The 13,920-nt window shown below is 38.6% G+C and overlaps 2 protein-coding genes across 3 annotated transcripts in view; one reads left to right on the top strand and one right to left on the bottom strand.

Moving 5' to 3' along the window:
- The window catches only part of CMSS1 (cms1 ribosomal small subunit homolog), a 219,688-nt gene that overhangs the window by 187,509 nt on the left and 18,259 nt on the right, over positions 1-13,920 (bottom strand). The window lies entirely within an intron of this gene.
- FILIP1L (filamin A interacting protein 1 like) overlaps positions 1-13,920 on the top strand; it is a 182,886-nt gene that overhangs the window by 156,918 nt on the left and 12,048 nt on the right. The window contains exon 7 of one of the 2 annotated variants that reach the window (XM_088533670.1): positions 9,605-12,356. In XM_088533670.1, the coding sequence (XP_088389796.1) occupies positions 9,605-12,356 (2,752 nt within the window). Of the gene's footprint in view, positions 1-9,604; positions 12,723-13,920 lie in introns of those variants that run through there. The other variant, XM_010215176.2, reaches the window with a different exon arrangement.

The following is a 13,920-nucleotide window of genomic DNA, read 5'->3' as shown; positions in this document are numbered from 1 at the left end:
AATGATAAAAGCTAAAATGTATTACATCAGAAACATGCTGCACATGAAAACGTGCTACAGAACGTTCGGTTTCTGGTGGCATCTGAAAATAGGAAAATATCACCTAAACATCACAGATCATCAGCCAAGGGAAGAGATGAAATATGGCACAGAGCCAAACACCTTTCAGCCACATAGTGATACTGAGCTATAAATCAGTTTGGAGCAAAAGGATGAGGTTGAGAATATTGAACTGAATGAGCAGTTGTTTGAAGAATAGCAAACAATTTCAATCTGAAAGCCTTTATATAGAGGGGAAAGGAAAATACACATGCATACAACTGTCTCCTTCTCCCCACCTCCTTCCCCCCCAAAAAAGGCCTTTTTTATGATAGTCCTTGAAAGGCAAAGAAAGAAAACTGGAACCCAATAATGGAAATGATGGAAAAAGCAAGCATTTCTTGCGTTTTCAGGAAGAATGTCCAGACCAATGTCAAAATAGTTAAAGAAACTGCTGATTACAGAATAGCTAGAAATGGTTAAATTCACTTATTCATTCTAACAATTCAGGGCATTTTTTGCCTAAGAAATAAAGAAAAATCTATTTTCCAAAGCAAGCAACAGTTACTTCACCTGCTTCAAATACATACAAGTTACTACAGAAATTATATAACCAAACTTGTTCTTGACATTTTGAATGTTACATAAAATATCCTATTTTATTTTATACTTGAGCAGAACATTTGACCTTTAATGCAGTGCCACAAAGGAATAAAGCACCTTATTTCAACACCTGATAATCAACAGATCTGACAGTAAAAAATATGATCCTTAATTAAATAACTCATCACAGCTGTTTAAGTAAAGAGGCTTTTCCATTCGGTATGAAAAAGTGTGGTTTAATTGTACGAATTAAAACTATTCAGTAAACCTGCTTAGAACTGTATCCATTAAGAAACTTCAGATCACTATCAGCAACTCTTGACCGTAGCTTCCCATCCTGTAGTCTAAAACCAACACATTAGTCTTCCTGAAGAAGATCAGTTTGGATCAACCATGATCATTTAAACCCTGAGCAAGAGCAGTACACACAGAGCTCTAACGTCTTTCATGAACATGCATTGGCTTTAGATGATTCACCAAGCGTCACTGGGCCAACGTGGCCCGAGGTCTTACTGAGACAAGAGAAAACACAGTTGCCAAACACCCCATGCTTCGTGTCCCAACACATTTGCATGTAGGAGACATACAGCAAGTTAGGCAGCAGGATTAGGACAGATATCAAGAAAGTAAATTATTTCCCAGGTAGCAAAGTCCCTCAAGTAATAGCATTTCAAATACCTAGTGCACTCGGAAGCACTTTGTAATCTGTGGGAAATAGTTTTAATGCTGTTTCTGAAGTTCACATCCTAGAAACCTTCTTCTCCACTAGCTTCCATGCTGTCTTGAACACAGCTGTAATGCACTGCTACAGACTCCCTGTCACTTGAACCCTGCAAAAGCTAATGTTGGCAAAATTCATTTTAGAGAACACAGGGGACCTCACTTTGCCAGATGTGTAAAAAAAACCATGTGTAATTATCTTCAAAGTAAAATCTCTGATCTAAATGTTCTTATCACTTTTAATCTTGGCTACTAGAAAGAGTTGCAAGTAAACAAGCCTAAATAACCCCCAATTATAGTTAAGTCTTTTGTTTATTTGCAAGTCTCAGCTACATTGTTCCATGCAACTTTGCATCAAGGGAACTCCAGCTATCTTAAGTTAAATTTGCAGTAAAAATTACTGTTTATTTTTTCTGCTAAAGAAAGAATGGGGTGTCACCCCAGCCCAATCTTCAAACACCCACATTTATAATATACACACACAGAGCTGCTTTGGGAAGCACACCAGAAAAAAGACTTAATTTTATATCAAGATGTATGTATATAATAGAGATTTTTATGAATACAAGTAGGATCTGAAGAAGCCAGGTAAACTCCTGCCCAGAAGCCGCAATCTAGATCACTGCTGGGTAAAGTTTGTTTAATTGTTTTTTAACCACCCTCCATCCCACAAAACAGAGGTGAATCTGCAGTCTTGCCCTACAGTCCCATTCAATACTAAAGCACAAAAATTCTTGACATTTGCATCAATGCACATGGAGAACACAGCAGAATTTGCAGTCAACTTCCACCTGCCTAAAAGAGTGTCCACTGAGCATTTCATCCAGCCCTGGGGGCAGCTGGAAGGGGGCCTTGAGTTCAGCAGAGGACACTTGCACAGCAGTACGGAAAGGGCTGGATTTTGCCACTGCTGATGACCGATAATACTCAAATAGGGCCATTTTTAGCTAAAGCGATAGGCTCGGTGCCTATTCTGCCCATGGATAAAAATGTTGCCCCCAACATTTATTTCTATATAAAATGTGTGTTAAAATTGTTTTAGAGAACATCCAGTTCCTGTAAATGTTGTGGGAAAGTGACACTTATGACTAACTGGTCTCCTCTGAGTAACATGACGTGTTATTCTTGGCAACGTGCCATTTTCAGTCACACCAGAAATAATAACTAATTGAAGGAGGGGGAAAAAAAAAAAAAGATAGCATGAATTTGATATTTGCAGCCTTACGCCCAGCTTCAGGTGAATGGGATACCAGCCCACCTTGTTTCTGTGCAGCATGACGTTATACATAGAAAGGAAACAAACTATAGGCAGAAATTATCCTCTGAAATTGCTTCGTGTCTACAAGTTTCAGATTGCTCTCAAATTGAAAGAGCTAATATGAAACTGAAAAGTATAAGAAGATGAATTATTAAGGGTTACAAGCTTATCAGACAGAGCTGAAACAGCTGTGTGAGGTCAGCAGGTTTTCCCAGGGAGATTCCATTTGGAGATTCAGGATTTCCACAAACTCACCACCATTCTCACAATCACTCGAATCATGCTGATTCGAGACCGATTCCCATGCTGGTTCCCACTCAGGACAAAAAATTCTGCCCTCAAACTGCCATGCATCTATCAGAGCTAAGCACAAGCCTACAGGTTAGCCAGGTAGCATTTATTTGCTTCATACCAGCTAAACACGTGGCTGGGGACAACCGGTGCTTCTTGCAGCTTTACCCAAAACTTCCAGGAGTGCTTAGACAAGGTGCATTCTGTATCTGTGCCGAGTATCCCCACAGAGCAAAGGAGGAAAAGAGAGGACTCCAAAGCACAGTCTGCAGGGAAGCCTTCCCTTAGCCCTGCTGAGTCCCAGCAGTGGCCTCCAGCAGCACCCACGCTCCACTCAGGGAATGCAAACACTTCCACCTGGCCCATGGGAAAAACCTGAAGGCCAAACACTGCCGCTGTTTATCTCCAGAGCGTTTCTCTGAGTGTTTTATAATGCTGTGGGGTTTAGCAGTGACAACATACAGTCAAGAAGGAGCATTCCAGCAGTAATGCTGACAGCACATACCAAAAATCAAACAAAACTCACGTTCATAAGGCCTCAGGACCTTTACTGTAACTTATTTAAAATGCAGTCATTTTGATGACTGCTTTTAAAATGCACAAATGTTAAAAATCAGCAGTTAGCATGACTTATTTTGAATAACAGCCACACCATAAAAACCTCTCTTGCTTAATATTAATTCTCCAAATAATGTTAAAGCCAGTCAACACTACTTCTCCCTTTTAATAAATATCAAGTTGACAACATTTTACTTGTTCAAACTGAAGAGGAGACAAAAGCAGGGCCTGGATTAGAAACGGAGATGCTTTGCCTCAGTCTTGTTGCTTTGACCCCCCCACACATCTCTTGTGGTTAATCTTTCCATTTCCTTCTGAAAGCTTTCCATCTGCAAAACTATAATTTCCTGGCTGACGTAAATTTGAAGAGTTCCAAATTCTGGTGTTGCATCTGAAATTGCTTGCTTTATTTCTGGCTTTACACACAGCTTGCTTGAAGAGAGGAAAAAAAAAAAAAAAAAAGGGAAGAAGAAAGAGCGAAAAATTTACCATTGCAACGTGAAAAGACTCAAATTTACCAAAAAAACCCTCAGATCTCATTCAGGTGAGCTTCTTTAGTTATAGACACAGCGAGATTCAGAATAAAAGAGGATTAACAGTTACACTGCAGGCACAATTATGTTCCATAGAAATGCCAGCAGTAACAGATAACATCAAAGAAAACTTGAAATGGCTGTTAAATATAGAAAGGAGGAGAATAATATAAAGATATAGAAACATATTCTATATATATTCTGTAATACAGAAAGGAGTGTATCTCAAAAATGTAACACACCAGAACAATATAGCTCACAGTTCACAGTGCCAAGTTTTCCAGTAGCTGAACTCTGGGAGGTTTTTTTAACCCCAAGTAAAGCTCATTATCGTTGCAGTCTTGTCAGGACAGAGCTCTTTTACAATCATGTTTTTCAGGACATGAGGTCAAGAGAGAGGAAAATAAACAAACAAGAAAAAAGGGCAGGGAAAGTGGCAATAATGCCACAAGATAGAAACATCTTACCTCTCATCTAAAAACCCTTCCTCTTCCTAATATAATCTTAGAGATGACTAGCTTTGCAAGCTTAGATATTGCTTGGCATAAGTAGTTAAGAATTATTACTGCACACATTTGAGCAGTTATTGCCACAAAAAGTGTTAATACTTTTGTACAGGGTTTTTGTTTTCATAGGTGATTTCCAGTGGACATTTACATATGAAAAGAACTGTAGCTGATAATTCAAGATAATAAAATATTTTCTTAAAGTGAGTTGTCATGACAAGGCTAAAACTGAATTTTAGTGCTGGATTAAAATGACTGGCCAGATATGATGTTGATTCAGTCTTAAACTTAAATCCACCAATATAAATGCATTAAAGTTTTCTAATGTGATTTACTGTCAGCAAAGCTAACACTGGATTTCATAACATGTGTTAGCACCACTGCAGGTATTCTACCATGATAGCGTACACCGATTGCTATCATGATTTGACAATTACTGTTATTATTAGAGATTAATTTGTTTTTAAATGAATATATTATCCTGCATAAGAACTCAGCCTCACAACTGAATACATCTGGTTATCCATTTTAAATTTTGCCCAAGTCAACCCAAAACTGGCAACACTATTCATCACATATGACTTTTATGAAGATGTGCAAAGCAAGTCAGCATTTTAAGCATCAGATAAAACAATGATTACCCTCTTGGATAGCCTGTGGAGTAATGAGTAGAACTCAGTCCCATCGTTAAAAGTCTTAATTCTATAAATTATATCTCCCTATCAGGTAATTTGCCTTAAACACACTCTCTCTTGCAGCTGGGACACCCTTTGCACAGATCTGCACCATACTATAAAGCAATGATTTAAGATAAACAAGTAAACAATACGCTGAAAAAAAAAAAAGTGTTAGCATTAGGTTGGGAAGAAGCTGACTGATCTAGATAAAGCCAGCAGATTACACAACAACTATGGTATGCTGCTGCTGCTGCAATATGAAAGGCTTTTGACTTTACGACAGAAAAAAAAAAGCAGCATCAATAAAAATAATAAAGAGAGCTATAAAAGAAGTCATAACATATGTCTTCCTCAAAACTATATATCAGTAAGCATAACTGTAGGCAAAGGAGAAAAGAAAAAATGAAAAAAAAAGAGCCACCCCAGGACCAGAAATGCAAATTAGCAAACCAAAATTTTACTGCTACAAACTGTGGATGTCAAAGACAGAATGCCTTTCTTCTGAAAATAAATACTTAACTTTTTTGGTGTCAAAAATTTGAACAGCTTATAGTATTTCCCAGAAATGAAGCAGCATGTTTCTTCTCCAGGTAAAAGTCAGACCATGGTTTATTGCTAACTGGGAAGAATGCCTCAAACGAAGAGTCATGACTTTATCTACATTTAAAAGCTTTCAGCTTAGCATTTTTATTTGGATTGTACAGGGGGAAAGTACATGCACAAAAACTTCAGAAACAAATCTCCCTCATGTTACAACCTGCAGAATCTCTGCTAAGGCACAGCTTTAAGCAGGGGGTGAGGAAAGAGCGAAATGAGAAAGCGCACACAAAACAGACAACGATACATAGTTCTAAGACTTACAAAAACACAGTAGGTCTCAAACATTCAAGAGATCAATGACCTCTGCAGAATGACCTTATGCAATTCGGGATATTGATACAGAGGATATTAAGACCTCCTCAATACTTTGGTGGGAGGAATGGTGAAAGCCCAGCTTTATGAACCAAGACCTATATAACTCACATCCTTAAAGGAGTCTGCCTCTTCTAAAGTTAACATTTCATGATTGATTCAGGAACAAATTCCAAAATCAAAAGAGAACATGGATGGTTATCTTGCAGTCTCAGTCTCCCATGCTTTGTTTAGCTTCCCTGAAACTCAAGCAAAAAGCTGCTCCCCTAGTAAGCCTATAAAAACCCAAATCAAACAGCAATGTGATAGAGCTCCTTAGGACAATGGAAAAATCCTACTTAAAAATAAAAAGATATCACATGATATGGGAAAGACACTAGGCTGTTCTGTGCGTCTTGTAGGGAACACAGTCATATGTCACTAGATATAACCTAGTGTTGCTGAACCAAAAAGTGTTTGAAAAAAATCCGGAAAACGAAAACCTACAGGCTTAATTATATGGCATTGATGCCAAGAAGCTACAACAAGTATAGTGAGAAAAGCAATTATGGCAAATGGAAGACAGCTGATGATGTCATATATTATTTCTTTAAGGATAATATTAAAGAAAAAAAACAGGCAACTGTCACTGACTTAGTACAATAGCAAGCCACAATAAATCAGTAACATGTAACAGAAGCTCTTTAGAGCAGTAGTAGTAAGACAATGCCCTAACTCTGTTTAACTACCTGACATTCATGCCCATAAAAACAGCTTCCAATGCCTGTTTTGGCTGGCCTGGGTTCAATAAAGGTTCCTTAGTCCATGAAGTCAACTGCTTGGAATTACCTGCAACAGCTTTAGCTAAGCGATATATCTACCTTTGTCTAAAATGATACTACATGATCACGAAATTCAACTGGAAACGAAAATAGTAAAAATATCTTATTGGGTAGGACAGTGCCCATTCATCTTCTTGTGACACTAATGTTTTTTCTATCCTTTGCTCTCTCAAGCACAACATGCTTAGGTCCTTCAAAGAAACCTGGCAGTTAACATTGATTTTTCAAGCAAATTTAGCTACAGAGCAGATACACAGACACTAAAAACAGAATGATTCAAAAAACATTTGCACTTTTCTTTTGTCTGCTGTTTAAGTGACCTGGCTTTATAAAACATGAAGAAGTTAGGCTACTGGGTGAGGAGAAAGACCAACAGGTAATCCGTCTCCATCCCCTGATCCCACAGGAAATGATCCCGGACACATGCTGTGGTCTGACTACAGAGATCACCGAGGGATCAAAAGCCTGTGGCTTTTGATTAAAGACCAGTCTTTAACCCATACAAAGAACATTGAATATCCAGCATCCTTTTCCCCCTTCCTTGCTCTAGTCCATTTTACTCCTTGAATACCTCCTACTGCACTCTATTTCAGCTGGCATCACCAAAAGAAAATCTAGCAGTTGCTGTGACCTGTAGAACCATGATACTCAATTGCCAAAGGGAAAAAAAAAAAAAAAAAAAAAAAAGAATTAAAGGGCTTTTATTAAAATAAACGGATTCCCAATCGACTTCTTACAGAAGTCAATCTCATTTCTGCCTAAAAAATCAGTTTAGTGCAATTAAGAGAATTTTCTGTATAGAACATGAATAAGCACATGCAGTTAGCAAAAGTAAATGCAAAACATTTAACTACACGACATCAAAAATTAAAAAGGACCCCTTATACTTAGCATGCTGCCGTTTTTTGGTGTTTTTAGATTGAAGCATGCAAAAACCCTTTAACTCCCACCTTGTGAGTGGTGTTTCTTCATTTCTCTGAAACGATTTTTGTAAGTGATCTTTCAGAAGCAGGTGGATTTAAGGAGTTAAGAATATTTGCTTTTATTCTGCTAGAAATTATGGAATGCAAAAAAAAGACTCAATCAAAACTGAGTTTAGACTACCTCATCCATGCAGTAAATCTAGACTGGAAGCTCGAGTACTTTGCTGAATCAAATCTTTAATGAGCATTCCAGATACCTTGGGAAATAGAGCCATAGGGGAGGGGAGGAGAAAAAAAAAAAAAGAGTTGTGAAAATTAGAATTCTTGATTATTATTTGCCCCCCAAATTTTCTTTCTAAAGCAATTAAAGGAACAATTGAGGTTGGAGCATTATAGTTTCACTTGGCCAAAGAGAAATCAACTAGTTAATATGATGTTGAGTAAAATACCAATTAATTTAGGTATTAGTTATCTTAAATAAAAGTGCCTTATGAAAATAAATTACTGTGGAGCAAGCTAAAGTAAAATAAATGCTAATAAGTCTGAGTCTCTTTTAACAGCATTATAATAAGCTGCCTAACTTTATGCATACGCAAAAATTGAGATCGTTCCAACTGAAATTGTTAGTTATGCTTCTGTTATGGTTTTATATCTATGGCAACAGTAAACCATCCATTGAACTTCACTACTAAGGCATTTAGAGACAAGGGCGGGGAGGGAAAAGAGATTTTTACACTAAAAAGAACTCAGAGTGAAACTAACATTAAAAAGAGGATGAAAATCTATATAACCAACTACAGGAAAAAGTTGGCTTTGAAGATTATGCCGTCTTTTCCTTACTTATTTGTTCTATCAAAGACCATCATTCCTTCAAGCTCATTTCACAGACCTCTCCCTCTCCGTTTACAGTTTTCCACATCTACTTTCCCATTAATTGAGTGTTGCAAAGAATGTGGGGCTGTGTACAGTCTTTCAACTCAGTTTATTATTGCTTCTCATGCTACCAATTCTTTGCTTAAAAGCAATTCATTACATCCGCTATATTGCAACTTCTGCACTGAAGGAGTGTGGAGATAGTGAAGGCGCCATAGGAAATTTCATGATCAGCTTCTATCCAGTGTCAGTATTAAACCAGATAGGTCTGATGGACATTTGCAGCGTGGCAGGAACTTGCCAAAGCAGATGCTGTCGAGGCAGCCCATTAAATCCTCAGGAATATAAGAATATCTGCCTCTGCTCCGCCAGCAGCTAATAAAAAACTGTGCAAAGGAGGCCCTTATCTATCTTCCTGAGCCACGAGGAAGGTTGCAGCAAGCGCGTGTCACGGGAGGCCACAAAGATCTACCACTTGGCCAAGGGCATCACGACCCTGACCAAAGACAAAAAGGGAACCTTATATTTCTACAGCAGTTTCTAGTGGATTATCATCACATTTGAGGAAAGTGAAGAATCACTTTGTGAGGATGCAATCCTGATATGCATTTCCTTTCGCCCCAACCCACCCAAGGCACACAGCTAGACACATATCACACATATGCACACCACAGAAACATACATAATTAAATAATGTTCTGTTGTTTCAAGCTAGACTTCTCACTCTCTTTAAAAATGCGGAAAAAAAAACCCAAATCTAATTAACACTTACACTTAAAAGAGTGATTGTTCATGCACATTTAGCAAAAATGTGCTAACGTTTCAAGTGCATTTTTAAATGTTCACTAAAATGCGGAATGCACAATACAATATTATTTTTCCCCCCTCAGATTGAAAAAACTTCTTGAACAAGAAACAGCGTACCAGGCAAAGAAAGAGAAGGAAAACGACAAGAAAGTAGCCAAACTGAGAGAAGAACTCACTCAGCTGAAATCCTTTGCTTTAATGGTGGTGGATGAACAGCAAAGACTCACGGAGCAGTTGAATCAACAAAGTCGACAAATTCAAGAAATAACCACTTCTGCAGAACAAGCGCATGAGAAACTTGCTTCTGCTGAAGCAAAAGCTCAAGAAGAGGAGCAAAGAGCCAGCAGGCTGGAGGCTGAACTGCAAGCCCAAAGCAATAAGATTGCCCAAGATCAAGAAGCAATGATGGCCAAACTCACCAATGAAGACGGTCAGAATCGTCAGCTCCGGTTAAAACTAACTGCACTCAGCCGGCAAATCGATGAGTTGGAGGAGACTAATAAATCTTTACGAAAAGCAGAAGAAGAACTGCAAGAACTAAGGGATAAGATAAATAAGGGAGAGTGTGGAAATTCCACACTTATGTCCGAAGTAGAAGAATTACGGAAACGACTGCTGGAAATGGAAGGGAAAGACGAAGAGCTCATTAAAATGGAAGATCAGTGCAGAGAGCTTAATAAAAAATTAGAAAAGGAAGCATCACAGAGCAAGAACCTTAAAGGGGAAGTTGACAAACTCAACAAAAGAATCATGGATCTGGAAAAATTAGAAGATGCTTTTAACAAGAGCAAACAAGAATGTTACTCCCTGAAATGTAACCTCGAAAGAGAAAAAATGTTAACCAAGCAGTTGTCGCATGAGCTGGATGGCTTGAAAGCTAGAGTTGGAGAGCTTGAAGCAATTGAAAGTAAGTTAGAAAAAACTGAGTTTACGCTTAAGGAGGATCTAACAAAGCTGAAAACTCTAACCGTGATGCTTGTGGATGAAAGAAAAACCATGGGTGAAAAAATAAAGCAAACAGAAGAAAAGCTGCAAGCCGCAACTTCTCAGCTTCAGGCAGAACAGAACAAAGTGACATCCGTTACAGAAAAACTAATCGAAGAAAGTAAGAAGGCACTGAAATCGAAATGTGATGCAGAGGAAAAAGTGTTCAGTGTTACAAGGGAAAGAGATGAACTGAAAAACAAACTCAAAGCAGAAGAGGAGAAAGGAAGCGATCTTGTTTCCAAAGTGAATATTCTGAAAAAAAGGCTTCAGTCCCTGGAAGCTGTTGAAAAGGAGTTTCTTAAAAATAAGCTTAAGGAAACTACTAAATCTAGCACCTCCCTGCAGCATGAGAACAACAAAATCAAAGAGCTTTCCCAAGAAGTTGAGAGGCTTAAACAGAAATTGAAAGAAATGAAGGCCATAGAGGATGATCTCATGAAAACTGAAGATGAATTTGAGTCTCTAGAACGAAGATACGTCAATGAACGGGACAGAGCCAAGCTTCTATCAGAGGAACTAGAGGTTGTGAAAGTGGAATTGGCTAGATATAAATTAACAGAAAAGGCAGAGGCCAATCAGGAGCAGCGGCTTTTTAAGAAGCTTAAAGAAGAAGAGGCCAAATCAAGTCACCTTTCCAGAGAAGTAGATGCACTGAAAGAGAAAATTCATGAATACATGGCAACAGAAGACCTCATCTGCCACGTCCGAGGTGATCACACAGTTCTACAGAGGAAACTCATGCAGCAAGAAAACAAGAACAGGGAATTAGCAAGAGAAATGGAAAGCCTCACAAAAGAATTGGAGAGGTACAGACGCTTCAGTAAGACCCTCAGACCCAGTCTCAATGGCAGGAGAATTTCTGACTTGCAGCTTTTTTCTAAAGAAGTGCAGACAGATCCATCGGACAACGAGCCACCCGACTACAAAACTCTCATGCCTTTAGAGCGTGCGGTCCTAAACGGGCAGCTGTATGAAGACAGTGACAGTGACGACAGAGACAACGAAGAGGAACAAACAGTGTCTTTCAAGAGTGGCTCATCTATTGCAAATGCCGTGAACAAAAAATTGTGGATCCCATGGATGAAGTCCAAAGAAAGCCATCCGCAAAACGGAAAGATTCATACAAAGCAAAACGGAAACTGTGCACAGACTGGAGACCTAGTGCTAAGCCATACACCTGGCCAACCTCTTCACATAAAGGTGACTCCAGACCATGGACAGAACACAGCAACACTTGAAATAACAAGTCCTACAGCCGAAAGCCCTCACTCCTACAAAAGTACAGCAGTCATACCCAACTGTGGCACTCCTAAGCAAAGGATAACCATTATTCAAAATGCTTCCTTAACGCCTGTAAAATCAAAAGCAGCAGAAGGTTACATGAGCCCAGAGCAAGCCATTTCTCCTATTAGTATGGCTACTTTTGCAAGATCGCAAACTCCCGAATCATGCGGGTCTTTAACTCCTGAAAGAACAATGTCCCCTTTGGCTCTACCAGGCTCAAGTTCTCAGGAACAAATCCTCTCCTCCGAGCCCTTGGAGATCGGAGCCAAGCACGCCATTTTTAGAGTATCCCCGGACAGGCAGTCCTCGTGGCAGTTCCAGAGATCTAACAGCACGGGATCCAGCGTTATAACTACTGAGGATAATAAAATCCACATCCATTTAGGAAGCCCTTATGTGCAAGCTCTTGCTAATCCCAAGCCCATCAGCCCTTGTACTCCAGTGCAAGATAGCAGAACTCCAGCACTAGCTAACGGAATGCCCAGTAAACCCACCAATAAAATCACCAGCAGCATTACTATCACACCAACAGCCACTCCTCTCCCACGGCAATCACAAATTACAGTAAGTAATGTCTATAACTGACCCCCAACCATGCTGACACCCTTACCAGCAACCCATCCTGTTTTCCCATTCCAGCAAGAATTATGTGGAACAGCCCCTTTGCTTTGGGAGAGATCCATGCATGAACTATACAGCAGTATACAGAACTAACGTTAAGTTTTGCCTGCTTAGTGTTATCAAGTGTGCACTTACTGTATATTTTCCTCATTGAAATACAGTTATGTAAAATATTTAGTCTTGCACTTGTATAAATGCATCTTTATGTATGTCCATTTTTAAAATAACTCACATTACTTTTGACTGCAACTTGCCTTGGTAAAATATTTTAACATTACAAGAACAGTAAATAATTGATTATTTTTCTCATTGCTTGCAGAACTTTTTTTTTCTGTGTGTGTTTTGGTTTTTGCATGTATGACAGAATTTGAATTAAGCCATAATATTGCCTGTTAATTTCAGATAAGATCCTCCCTGCTATTTCTCAATTCCTCCCAACCCTCATATTTTGTGTTTTTGTGACACATGCATTCAAAGTTACATATATTTTATTTAAAATTGAAGGTGCTCAAATGATATATGCATAATAGAGCATAGTCACTCTCCCACACTTTCCCCCCCCAAAAAAAAAGGTTTATAACCAAGCTCTTTGTTCAGTTAAAACTTTTTTATACCTTCTTCAAAGACTTAGAAAGCTCTATCTCTTTCATATAAAAAGCAAAGCAAGTTTGTCAGTGGAGTAAATAAGAAACAGGCCAGCAGCAGTAGCAGACAGGACAGACAAGCAGGCTAAGGTATCTCAGTGATGGATGCAGTATGAGTGCCGAAAATAAGGGCAAACACATTAACAACTCTACCAGTCCACAGGTGTCAGACTCCCCAGTAAATATTCCTGGTAGTGGACCATCTTCCTTTTGAACGTGTTACACAAATCAGGCACTTTCAAACATGACCTTTTCTTCCCTCCCCCCACAAAAAAAAAGGTGTTTTGAAAAAATGCAAATTGGAATGACAGCTTCTTATTCTAAAGAGTTGAAAGCCTATGTATCTTCCCCCCTCCCCCGTCAAGCATAAAAGATCAAACTTCATTAGTAACACGGAAGTTTGCATGTAAACAGAAGGTCATTTCTCAGTAAAACCATATCTTTAGTCTGCTTACTTTATCCACAGCAAAATCTATTTACGTTATCTAGAGAGGAAAAAAATAATTTCTGCAAGATAAGTGAGTGCCTGATTCAGCAAAGGACTTCAGCACACGCTTTAACATAACAAAGGAACTTTTATAATGTCACTGCTTTGGCTGTACTGGAATCTAAATTACAACAGCAGGTAAAAGCTCATCTTAAAAGGAGCAGTTTCTATTTAAAAGCAAACCCCACCACCCACACATATATACTCTATGTCATAAAAATCAATACAAGTAGAAGAGTTAAAAAGTTATAGACATGCGACAGTTTTGGCTATAGATTTGGATATAAGAAATGTATTAGAGTTAAATGGTGGCAATATTTAAAAGTTATAGTGCAAGGTACTGCATGAGCCCCAATTCATGTCATGCATAATCTGC

Source organism: Tinamus guttatus, unplaced genomic scaffold (genome assembly GCF_059628265.1).
Source record: "Tinamus guttatus ecotype Peru unplaced genomic scaffold, ASM5962826v1 Tinamus_guttatus_pri_ptg000035l, whole genome shotgun sequence".
NCBI lineage: Eukaryota > Metazoa > Chordata > Aves > Tinamiformes > Tinamidae > Tinamus > Tinamus guttatus.
This window is presented reverse-complemented; position numbering and strand designations above follow the sequence as displayed.